Source organism: Telopea speciosissima, chromosome 5, assembly GCF_018873765.1.
Source record: "Telopea speciosissima isolate NSW1024214 ecotype Mountain lineage chromosome 5, Tspe_v1, whole genome shotgun sequence".
NCBI lineage: Eukaryota > Viridiplantae > Streptophyta > Magnoliopsida > Proteales > Proteaceae > Telopea > Telopea speciosissima.
The window spans coordinates 43,605,206-43,618,341 of NC_057920.1; the positions used below are offsets into that span (position 1 = coordinate 43,605,206).

A 13,136-nucleotide genomic window follows, 5' to 3' on the forward strand; every position below is an offset into this window, starting at 1 on the left:
GAAGGAATAGATTCAGATTACTTGGGTTAACAATGGTAATCACCTAGTGAACTCCTAACGATAGTCATGTTGAAGAAACCAAAAATATATATATATATATGAACACGCGGTTACACTCGTGAGAGACTATCCTATGGGGCCAGTCATGTTGAAGAAACCAAATATATATATATATATATGTACACGCGGTTACACTCGTGAGAGACTATCCTATGGGGCCACTAGGTTGGTGTGGGAGATTCCAATATATGGAGTGGCATGTAGAAACCCAAATTGTTATCCTCTCCTATCCGCTATCTGGATAGGACCCTGCTGTCCCTTCACATGAGGGTGCAAAATGACGACCTAACCCCTTACACACAGCTCGAGCAAGGTTAAATCGTCATTTCACACTCCCATGTGAGAGGACAGCACGATCCTGTCAGGGCAGCAGACAGGAGAGGGAAAAAATTCGTAGAAACCCTTCCCTTAGTTTTGATGACAAGACCACATGATTTGAAAAATAAACTATTTTCATTAATAATTAATGACCTGCACTTAAGTTTAACAAAATGGACTCAAAAATGACTTTTGATCACTGAAACCCTGTAACATTGGTTTCAGTGTTCTCTAACAGAGAATCCAATAATTGAGTAGACATGCAAAACACCAGGACATCTTCGCCGATTCCTGGCAACCCATGCGGTGAGAAATGGGCCTCGAGGCTTCTTTCTGAGTGTGCAGAAGCAATTGCAGAAAAGAATACAAATAAGATCCATCATCTCCTTTGGATGTTGAATGAACTCGCATCACCTTATGGTGATATTGATCAGAAATTGGCTTCTCACTTCTTGCAAGCACTTTTCTGTAAAGCAACAGAATATGGTGAACAGTGCTACAAGAGTCTAATATCTGTTGCAGAGAAGAAACACAGCTTTGAGTCTACTAGGAAGATGATACTGAAATTTCAAGAGATGAGTCCATGGACTACATTTGGTCATGTAGCTTCAAATGGTGCTATTTTAGAAGCCTTAGAAGGGGAAAACAAACTACACATAATTGATATTAGCAACACTTTTTGCACTCAGTGGCCTACACTCTTAGAAGCCTTGGCTACAAGGAATGATGAGACACCACAACTAAAGCTTACTGTTGTGGTAACCGAAAGTATGGAAAGGTCAGTCATGAAGGAGATTAGCCATAGAATGAAGAAATTTGCTAGGTTGATGGGAGTTCCCTTTGAGCTTAATGTAGTGAGTCGGTTAGCCCACTTATGCCAGTTAACTAAAGAAGAGTTGAGCGTAGAGGAAGACGAAGCTGTGGCGATAAATTGTATCGGTGCGTTGCGGAGGGTTAATGTTGATGAGCGAGGAGCTGTGATTCGTATGCTTCATGGGCTTAGTCCAAGAGTAGTGACAGTAGTTGAAGAAGAAGCTGATTTCACTAGCACAAGAGATGATTTTGTCAAATGTTTTGAAGAGTGCTTAAGATTCTATAATCTTTATTTTGAAATGTTAGATGAAAGCTTTGTTTCTACCAGTAATGAGAGATTAATGTTGGAAAGGGAATGTTCCAGAAGCATAGTTAGTATTTTGGCTTGCAATATTGAGAGTAGCTGTGAAGAATCTGAATTAAGAGAAAGAAGTAGCCAATGGTGCAATAGACTGAAGGAGTGCTTCTCGGCAGTTGGATTCAGTGATGATGTTGTGGATGATGCAAAGTCGCTTCTAAAGAGGTACCGTGCTGGTTGGTCTCTTGTGTTTTCTCAAGGGGATAATCCTGCGCTTTTTTTGATGTGGAAAGAGGAACCTGTTGTATGGGCTTCTGCTTGGAAACCCTAGAATCTATATTAGACCAAGATTGGACTTATGTTCGTTCTGACAAAAGGGATTCTTGTAAGTTTTTTTTTTAAAACTCTAATTTTATCCAGACACACTCTTATGTCTTATTTGTATCCTGATTGTTTATATGCGTGGGTATTATATATCTTCCTTATGGGTTTTCCATTTTCTTCAAGTTTTCTGATCATGTTAATTGCCAATAAGTATTCATTTATATCAATATGAATTGACTGCATATTTAATGAGTGCTTTCCTCTCCAGCATTACTTTGTTGTCATAACTAAACAATATATTTGTTTTTTTTTCTATTGGGGGTTCTACGTGAAAAGCAATCGACCTCACATCGAATATGAGTAATCCGATGTAAAAGATTATAAGGACTTGGGCACCTTTTCTTTAATGGCTAGTTCTTATGGTGAGTTCTATCCAAGTTAGCAAGGTTCTTGCGGTTGTATGTAAATTAACACTTCAACACCATCAATGACAAATACCTATGGAGAAACTTGTGACTTGAAGTACAAATAAGAAAGGAATTTTAGTTGCACAAAATAGAAAATGAGATGCAAAGTATTGTGAATCAATTCTCCTCCATTAAGATTGTGCTTGACGATGGGATGTAATGCTTGAGTGAGTAATGATCACCCCAATCTCTTCTATTTATAATATTGAACAGAGAAGACAAAATTGCAAATAGGTGATGTGGGACTAAAACCCACATAGCCGACTAAACAACTTAAAAATTACAAAGACAAATATACCCTTTTGGATTTGACTACTCAACACTCCCCCTCAAGTTGGTGCATAGATATCACACATGCCCGACTTGACCAAATTAGGATGAAATATCTTTCCACTCAACCCTTTAGTGAAGACATCAACAAGTTGATCACTTTACTTCATAAAAGGTATACAAATCTATCCACTTTCCAACTTTTCCTTAATGAAGTGTCTTTCAATCTCCACATGCTTGGTACGGTCATGTTATATTGAATTGTGTGTAATGCTAATTGCTGCTTTGTTGTCATAATACAACACCATTGGACGATGAACAAAACCACTAAGATCTTGGAGTAAACTTTGAAGCCACAATAACTCATAGATTCCTTGAGCCATAGCACAGAACTCTGCTTCAGCACTGGATCTTGGCACTACATTCTGTTTTTTACAACGCCATGTGACAAGATTACCTCCAACAAGCCTGCAATACCATGAAGTAGATTTTCGATCAGGATTACCACCCAAGTCCGCATCTGTGTAAGCTTCAATACAAAGATGATCATGCGGGGACAAGAAAATTCCTTTTCCTGGAGCTGACTTCAAGTAGTAGAGAATACGAAGAACAACATCCATATGGTTGGAGTAGGGATCATGCATGAAGTGACTGATAAGGCTTACCGCAAATACAATGTCTAGTCTTGTGTGAGAGAGATAAATCAATTTTCCCACCAACCCTTGATAAATACCCTTATCAATGGGAGTACCATCTATCTCTTGCAGACGAGTATTGGCTTCCAAAGGAGTATCACAAGGATGACAACCCAACAAACCAGTCTCTAAAAGCAGGTCCAGAACATGCTTCCTTTGGGAGAGAAATATGCCATTAAAAGAACGAGCAACTTCAATCCCAAGGAAGTACCTTAGCTATCCAAGATCCTTTATTTTAAATTCTCGTAAAAAAAGTTTTAGTTTAGAAACTTCATCAGCATCATTACCAGTCACAACTATGTCGTCGACATAGACAATAAGAAGAGTGATCTTATCTCCGCGACACTTGATGAATAATGTGTAGTCAACATTGCTCTATTTGTACCCTACAGAGATCATGCCTCTATAGAATCTCTCAAACCAAGCCCAAGGAGATTGCTTCAATTTATACAATGCGCGCTTCAGTCTGCAAACCTTCCCATGAGTTTTTTCAGAAGAAAAACCTGTAGGAACCTCCATATAGTCTTCTTCTTCTAGCTCCCCATGAAAAAAGATATTTTTCACATCTAATTGGTGCAAGTCCCAGCCCAAATTAACAACATATGACAATAGGACTTAGACAGTATTCAACTTTGCAACTGGGGCAAAGGTCTCCTTGTAGTCGATCCCATAGGTTTAAGTAAACCCCTTAGCGACAAGTCTGGCTTTGTATCTATCAACTGATCCATCTACCTTCTGCTTGACAACAAATACCCATTTACAGCCAACTGGTTCTTACCCGAAGGAAGAACCACTAGCTCCCACGTCTCAATTTTGGATAAGGCTTTCATTTCCTCCATCATGGTTGCTTTCAATTTTGGATATGCAATTGCCTCCTGCCACTTCTGTGGAATAGAAATAGAGGACAGAGAAGATGCAATAGTGCAATATGAAGGAGATGAGGAGTTATATGAAACAACATGAGAGGTGGATGTTAGGTACAAGACCTAATGCCTTTACGAACAGCAATAGGAAGATCAAGAGAAGGATCCTTACCAAGAGGTAGAGTAGTCTCTGTATCAAGTGTTGGCGATTGGGGAAGAGGTACGGTAGTAGTGGTAGTCTCAACATGCTCTTGTTGGTGCTTTCGATTTCGGGTATAGACTGTATCAATAGGAATCTGACTAACGGGTCTATGCTTCCCTTGAGCAGAAACTAAAGTAGACGTCGGCTCGGGCACATCTTCAATGATAACTGGAACATGCTCCCCTAGAAGAGGTGGCTAAGAATAATAAGCCAAGGATTCATGGAAGACAACATCCATAATCACTAGAGTATGTCTAGTGGGAGGGTGATAACACTTGTATCCCTTTTGAGTAGCGGAGTTCCCCCAAAAAATACACTGAATGCTACGAGGATCAAGCTTGCCATGAGGAAGATGATTGCGAGCATAACAGACAGCCAAATATTTTTGGTGGCACCACAAAAGAGGAAGAACCCTGTAGGATGTCAACATGAGCACGGCCAGCAAGGACAGGAGTAGGCATGTGATTGATGAGGTAGGCAGCGGTTAAAATAGCATCACTCCAATATTGGGTAGGGACTTGCCGTGCAAACATGATGGTCCGAGCAACCTCCAAAAGGCGACGATTCTTCCTTTCAGCCACTCCATTCTGAGCAGGAGTGTCAACACAGCTTGTCTGATGAATTATCCCATTTTAGCTAGGTACATTTAGGACTGCCCCTCCATGTACTCTCTGCCATTATCACTTTGTAGAATTTTCAGAGATGCATTGAATTAGGTCTGAACCATACGGTGGAAGAGCTGAAAACAACGAAAAACTACACTCTTGTGCTACATCATGTACACCTAGGTAGTACGAGTATAACAGCCTATAAAGGAAACAAACCACCTAGAACTAGATATTGAAACACAACGAGAAGGTCCCCAAACATCCTTATAAACTAAAGCAAAAGGTGAAGTACATCATTTATTAGTGGAAGTATAACTAGAACGAGTCTGTTTGGCATTTTACAACCTTTGACTAACTGAGGAAATAAAAAGGCTAAAGTGTGATGAGGAGGATGCCCAAGTTGACAATGCCATAGGTGAAGATCAGGTGATGTGGTTGAATGTAACTGATGAACTAGAGATGGGGTTAATGGAAGTGAAGATTGACCCGTGTCGAGTAAGTAGAGACCACCATGTACCTTACCATCCCCAATCGTCGTCCCTATCACCAGATCCTGTATGACATAATGAGAAGAAAAAAATGTTATTTTGCAGTTTAATTGTTTAGTTACGCTACTAATTGAAAGAAGATTAGTAGAGAATGAAGGAACATGCAAAATAGAATTTAATGTAAGGGAAGGAGAATAGCAAATGGATCCTTTTCCAGAGATAGGGAAAAGGGAACCATTAGCTACTCGAACTATGTCATTCCTAGAAGAGGAAGAATACTGGTGAAAATATGGGAGGAATCAGTCATGTGGTCAGTTGCACTGGAGTCTATAATTCAGGGACTGATAACAGCCGATGCATAATGACGACCGATTGGAATACCTGAGGCAAAGTGAGAACCAGAAGAGGTAGCAGGTGCAGGCGATGGTTTTGATGAAGCCTTGAGCATGTGATGGAAGGCTAGGAGTTCATCTGAAGTAAGACCAGTGAGACCAGTGTCAGAGGATGGAGAAGCTAGAGCAACAGTAGTTTCTGTGTGATTAGCCTTGAACTTGGACTTCCCCTTAGCATCAAAATCAGCCAGCTTTTCATGTATCTTCTAGCACATAGCCTTAGTGTGATAAAGCTTGTTGCAGTGTTCACATTTAACCGGCTCCTTGGAGGCAGTATTACCACTATCAGTAATGGTATTAGAAGTGGTGTTAGAACTAGTTTGCAAGGCAGATTTTTCAATAGGAGTAGTGTGCAACACAGTAGCTTGACGACGCTTCTCATTATTGACCAAAGCAAAAGCTTGCTCCAGTATAGGGATTGGAGGCTTGCCAAGAACTTGGACTCTTATGGGATCAAATTCAGCATTCAGCATTGCCAGGAAAATTATAGACACATCTTTTCTCCACGTGTTTATGGTAGGCAGCAATGTCGGCTGCAGTAGAAGGCTGATAATCTGAATAGTGATCTAATTGTTGCCAAGGTCCTTTTAGGGAGGCACAATATTTGGAGATGGACAGTTCCTTTTGAGTGGTTTCATGGACCCTTTTTTGAAGCTCATACACCTGAGCATCATTCCCATCCTGCCCAAAGTTCTGCTTGGCTGCACTCCAAATAGAATAGGTTATATCCAACAATAAGTAGCTGTTGGAGATGTCCAGTTGCATAGAGTGCAGCAAATAGGATATCATTATGGCATCATTGGATACCCATCGATCTTGAGGTAATCCATTTTCAACAGGTTTTTTTGTAGTGACAGTAATATGGCCAGTAAATCCTCGACCAACAATGGTCAAATAAGTAGACCTGGACCACATCAAGTAGTTTGTTTCATCCAGTTTGATTGGAGCAGCGAAAGGTAGATATTCAGACCTTAGCTGTCCATCAGTTTCAGAACCAGAAGTAGCAGTAGTAACAGTCGAACCAGGCATGGTAATTGGTAAACAACAAACCAACAATAATGAATCTGAAACAAAGAACAACAGGCTCTATGCAACCAACCAAAGAAGTGCCAGAATCAAATCGATAGTTTGGAGAGAAAAACCTGATTTATGCAACAAACTCAATATAAATGTCTGAAAAATAGATCGAGTGCTACCTTGGTATGGATAGAACTTCCCTAAAAAAATCAGCCATGGATGACAAACCTAACCCTCAAATCAATTTTTGTCAAGGTTATAGAAAGCCTTGAAAGTTGAGATCGATATAGGGTAGGGGCTTCAATTGGAGATAAGTGTTGTCCCAAGCTGCAAGAATGTGTCTCCAATATGAACAATCAATCTCCAATGATAATTGAGACTTGATCTTCAAGAGGGATAATTCCCAAAAAAATCGCAAAAAAGATGGGCCAGCTACAACTATCAAACCTTCTTCATATCATAGTGGAGGTACCATGGAGGGCAGAAACTAGATCGCCGTTCACCTCCTAAGTGCTGCCCTTCAATAGGGAAAGGAAACCAAAATAGAAACAAAAAAGAACCCAAGAGAAATAGAGAGAAAGAGCAACAGAGACAGGAGAGATGAGAGGAAACGATGGGGGGTGTTCTGAACTAGATCAGATCTAGCTTTGATACCATGTTAACAGAACACGATGGGATGTAATGCTTGAGTGAGTAATGATCACCCCAAGCTCTTCTATTTATAATATTGAAAAGAGAGGACAGAATTACAAATAGGCGATATGGGACCACATAGCCGAGTAAACAACATAAGAATACAAAACGTAACTATAACCTTTCGGGTTTGACCTACTCAACAAAATTGCATGCATTTTTACTATTGTAAACATTTTGAATGAGGTGTAGAATATTGTGAATCAACTCTCCTCCATGAAGATAAATTATAAAAAGAAAGGATATCAGAAAAGGAGTCAGAAAACTGAATTTAATAATAAAATATAAAACAAAGAAAAAAGAGGTCGAGGGGAAGAAAGAATTCTCACAGAATCGGAAAAGGAGTTGAGCTTGTATACTCTATAAACACAGAGGCCATATCTCACGATTATGACCCCTTCCTTTTATATAATATAACATATTATAATATAATGATTGGTAGAGAGAGTTGTGAGACGCAAGACTGCATGAGAGAAATTCTATCACTGCCTCACCATTATATCAACACCCAACACAAGTGGTAGTAGAGTCAGGGTGTAGCGATTCTAGTATACCATGGAGGATGGAGAAAATCCAAAGGCTCCGTTTGTTTGAAGAGTAAAAAGTAATGGGAAACTTGTGAGGGTAGGTCCCATTTGTTGTGGGTTCGGTTGGCAAGGAAAGGGAAGGGAAGGAAATAATGGAATTGAATAAGTACTTTTTTAGTGGGGTGGGATTTTGTGTGTGTGTGTGTGTGTGTGTGTGTGTGTGAGAGAGAGAGAGAGAGAGAGAGAGGTGGGATGCAGGGATTCTATGGGAGAGAGAGAAAATAGGAGTAAGAGAGAGATAGACACAAAATGAAAATTTTCATGAAGAGTGTCAAAGTCCCACTAATTTGGTAGGACTTTGAAAATGAATGGGGTGCAAAAGTAGGGTACCACATCATCAAACAAGAATAAGAATAAATGCATTAAATGAGGTTGTCTAGTAAATTTGTACCCCACCTAACCAAACACTCATATTTATAGAGATTGTAGGAAACAAGTATAAGTTTTCCACCCCCTTTTAATTTTTTCCATCAAACAAACAAGACCACAGGAAAATAACAAAATTCCATGTATAGTCTGCATGGTGGAGGAGATCGTTAAGATTTAACGAAAAACCTTTATTTTTTTATAGAAATTTCACGTGAAACAGACCAATCCTTGATTAGATGTTAGTCACTCGATGTGTAAGACTTTTATAAGAATTTGAACACCCTCTCCTTAATAGCTAGCTTTTAAAAATGAATTCTACCTAAGTCCCAAGACATCTCACAGTAAAACTTTCGTGGGACAACATACTTGGCATTTTAGGCTTTGAATTCATCCCCAATAATGAATTCATGACAAGATACCCAATCCATGTTGAACCAAACAAGAAGGTTGAACCCAAACCTTTATTTTATCGCAAAATTTTGACCACATTCACTCTAAGTTATAGAATTTTCAATTTTTATGTTATTTATTTATTTATTTTTTTTAATGAAAGTGTAATCATATAAACCACACACCAATCCCCGATATAAAATTATAAGTTATAAACTTCCATTTTAAAACTTATTGTTGTGCCGCTAAAATTGGAAGACATAAATGACTAATTCCTCCTGTTAAATATTTCAAGTTAATATGTGTACTACCATGAACTTGACATGTGTGTACTGCCATGACTGGGACATAAAGTGGTAACGAAGTGACTTTGGTGGCAAGCAGAAAAAACCTCATAGATGTCCACTCTTGCCTTTTTGTCCAGCGATAAGTAGCATGTTTTTCCTTTAATCACAAAGCACATGCGTCTGTTTTGGCCCACATTATGTAGTGGAAACTACTTTTTTTCCATTTAGATAAGAATGGAACTAGTATCCCATCCGTGTTCGCTACCTCTTTGTGCTGCCCATAGACTTGGCGTATCCCTAGTAACCACAGATTCCATAGACTTGGCGTATCCCTAGTAACCACAGATTAAATTATTTGATTGATCACATTCTTTAATAATATGGGGAAAAAAGGTTGAAAGAAGGACAATGTTTCCCGCGTGGCACTGGGTCATTGTGGCATCTCGGGCAGGGCTACTATCGCTCGTTCTCAGTCATTGATGTTCTTCCCTCTCGACCGTTGGATCTTGACGGTTCCTCTTCTTACTTTGCCAATAAATTCATACCCCCTGGTCCTCATTTCTTCTATTGCTGCTTTGCATTTTCTAGCGCCTGTTTCTTCTTTTGCTCCTTTGCTCGCACTGTTGGTGTCTTCATCCCGTAGCAGGTTCAACCTTCTCTGCCTATGTCGCCCTTTGTTCCTCAGGCGTTTCGGTCTCGTTCTTTTCTCCAATCTTACTTTCTCCAGTAAGTCCTCTTCTCTTTCCATGTCTTCAGATTCTTCTAAGTCGGAGCTTAGTGGGGGCTCCAGCGATGATGCCGACATGAATGAAGGTTCTGACCCTGAAGTGAGTTCCGAGAGAACTCACGATGACGGTTCTGTTTTATTTGGGACTAAGCACTTTGCTGCCCGGTATGGCCATTTGGTCAGTTCTTCTTCTGATCCTCCAAGGAGGAGTAATCCTGTCCCTGCCCAAGTTCTAGAGGAGCGGGTCGCTGAGGGTGGTCCGGCTTGCGATGCTGAGGATAGTGAGGCCCAGGGTGAGGAGGAGGATGAGGACGAGTCCAACTCTGAGCCTGCTGGCGAGGCTGTCAGGGGGTGGACTCCTATGATAGTGTTTTAACAGACCGGTCCTTGACTGCTCTGTAGAACCGGTATGGGTTCCCCAAGGAGGTTCGTGCCTGGCTCCCAGGCCCTAAGGAAAAGGTGAATCACCATATGAGGTCATGTTCACCTCAAAGTTCTTTACAATTGGTGGAGTTGAGAGGGTTGCTATGCCTTTCATGTGCTAAAGATTTCAAAATGGACATATGGATGTTGAAAGACTACTGTTATGAGAATGGCAATGGTGGTACATGGGTGAAAGAATACTGTATTGATTTGAAGATGTTCCTTCCCATGCCAAGTTTTGACGTGAGAGTGAGATGTTGCGATGCGACAACCCCTGATGTGAGCGTGAGGGGCTCTCTTCATGGTAAGTCTGGCCTGGCCTCAATGTGGGCTCTCTTCCTAGTCGCCCCTCAAACACTAATCTTCTAAGCGAACCATTTTGATTAGGTTCCTCCGATTTATGAGTCTGGCATGCTGCCTGTTTTGATCGGACTGGCAGATCCGTAGTCCTCACAGGGTGAGATATTGGATTCCCTTACGGACGGGCCGATCCTGCACGTCTCGTAACTCTCTCCGATCTTTTACCTTCCGGGGGTGGCTTCCTAGGGTTTTGCTCTTGTCGAGGTAGTGGCTCTGTCCTTGGTGGCGGCAACGCCCTCCTGCTGCGGGACGTCACCCGCTGCCTCAGATATTCTCGAAAAAGTCTTTGGTCCTAGAGGATCTGTCGCTGTAAGTCATTGATCTGACCCACGATCGCTAGCGCGTTAGGGTCAGCCACCGCTTCCCTGGGTATCTCCTCATTGAGATTGGTCTTTCCTATGCCAGCACGTCCGTTCTCCGGATTCTCCATCTCTTGAACTTCCTGATGATTGGCTCTCTGTTGTGAGCTCTCTGGTGGTGGTGTCTCATTCCTCTCCCTCGCAGCATCGGTAGAGGGAGCGGCCTTCCTGTTTTGTGCCATTGAATACTTGAGAAAACGAGCTAGTAGAAACGTTGGCTAGCATCGTTCCCATAGACAGCGCCGATCTGTTGCATCAAGAAATCGCCAGTTGGCCCTTCGGTGTTTTAACCTGAAAAAGGGATCAGGGGACTAAGGAGAATCGGTGTGGTTTCGACCTAGGACTCTCCGATGCCTAAGTTAAATCTCTTTTGGCAACAGATGAATTACTGGAATTCAAGATTGTTAACGGGGTAGAATACCTGAGTATTTGTAGCTGAGTATGGCAGTGTGGAGAGTCCCAGTTGGTGATAAGTACTCTTCGTGGCCGAGTTTACACGTAGTAGATCGCCACTTTGTGGGATGTAGAGTCCTGATAAGGAAGAAGTTCCCTTTTGGATGATGATCCTTGATGTTCAAAGTCCGGATAACATCACGGCTCTTTGTGGATAAAGTTTTGTTCTGGTGATAATGGCGCACTCGGATCTTGGTGGCTTGGCGTGGAAGACTTGATCTCTGGATGAATTTTTGGGCCTATTTGGATGAATCTTGAAGTGGCCGGGCCTTGATCATCTTCCTCTTTGTGTTAACACACGTGGCAGCTCATGATTGGCCCAAGTGTATTTTTGGGTTTATCACCTATGATGGATTATCTATTGATAATATGGCTACAATGAAAAACTTACGTTTAGAAATTAAATAGGAAAGGAACAAATAAATGAATGAAAGGGAGAAAGGGAAAACGAAAAGCAGTTGCGGAGAACCCAAGAAAGAAAACAGAGGATAGATCGATCGATAAAGATCAAATTAAAACCCTAAGAACTACTATTAGAATAGCGGTAAGAAGAAGTCGATCCCATAGGGAATTAAGGGGTTAAACTACGATGAAAGATTAGAGTTTCTAAAGATTAAAATAAAACAAAGCAAGAAAGATAGAAAATAAAATAGAGATGAAAGAAATATGGGGAAGAATTGTCTTTAGGGTTCAAATCCACATTGATCCCTTGATTAATTTCAGGTTCACACACTTCGGCTCATTACAGCTATAAGCCTAATGATACCACAGAATGAAAATCATAATTTATCCTAGTTATAATCTATCTTGTCGACCATTGTCGTGTTTTGCTCCTCATATAGCACGCTTAGTTCGATCAGTTATAGACTATCATCGGTTTAATTGCAATCACATGAGAAACCATTGTTTGAATAGAGAATATTGAATCACAAAAACAACACCTCTAACTAGATTAATCAATTAAATTTCTGATAAAAGATTCGGGGCCTAAACATCAAACAATCAAGTGTATGAATGGAAATTAATCAAGAAATACAATGCTTCATGTAGCCTAAAGACAAAAGTGACTTAGCTGATCATGGTGCAATTCTCGTCTACGCAACAGCGATGATCTTCCATGGAGCACAACATGCAGGCGGATGGTGATGTAGACAGCATCCTCCAGACCTTTTTTGGGAACCAAGAAGCTCACTGATCTTCAATATCTATCGTTCTATAACTCCAATGTCGATTCTGACCACTGTTAGCAAAAATGCGTTTAAAACTCCATTTTAAACACATTCCCGTTTTTTACTGTTTTTAACACGTTTTATCGTATGTTACCCAAACATGCGGTAAAAAATGGCAAATGGCAAGCATTCCCATTTTAAACTCGTTGAAAACACATCCCCTTTTTTTGGCATTTTTTAAGACCTTGGACTTAAATGACCATATCTTTCTCTCCCAAACTCTGATCGGCCTAATTCTTTCACCGACGTAAAGATGAATCGAAGGGCTATTTTTTTCATGATATCACCTTCAACTCAAGATCAATGCACGGATATTGAGAATAGAAGCATATATTTCAAATAAAATTCCTCATTTTATATAAGAATAATGTCATTCTTTTGGGTTCATTTTTTTTAAATATAAACATTTAAAACCCGTACCTCTTGTTTTCCATTATTTACAGT

General features: G+C 40.5%; 1 protein-coding gene across 1 annotated transcript; it reads left to right on the forward strand.

Moving 5' to 3' along the window:
* The first annotated feature begins 553 nt into the window (after positions 1 to 553).
* Positions 554 to 2,065, forward strand: LOC122661223 (protein SHORT-ROOT-like). The gene has a single exon (XM_043856560.1). The coding sequence runs from the start codon at positions 639 to 641 to the stop codon at positions 1,818 to 1,820; it is 1,182 nt and encodes a 393-aa protein (XP_043712495.1). The 5' UTR covers positions 554 to 638; the 3' UTR covers positions 1,821 to 2,065.
* The last annotated feature ends 11,071 nt before the right edge of the window (positions 2,066 to 13,136 follow it).

What these genes read in the sequence shown, in the direction of transcription:
- LOC122661223 (XM_043856560.1), top strand. Translation starts at nt 639, where the DNA reads ATGCAAAACACCAGGACATCTTCGCCGATTCCTGGCAACCCATGCGGT.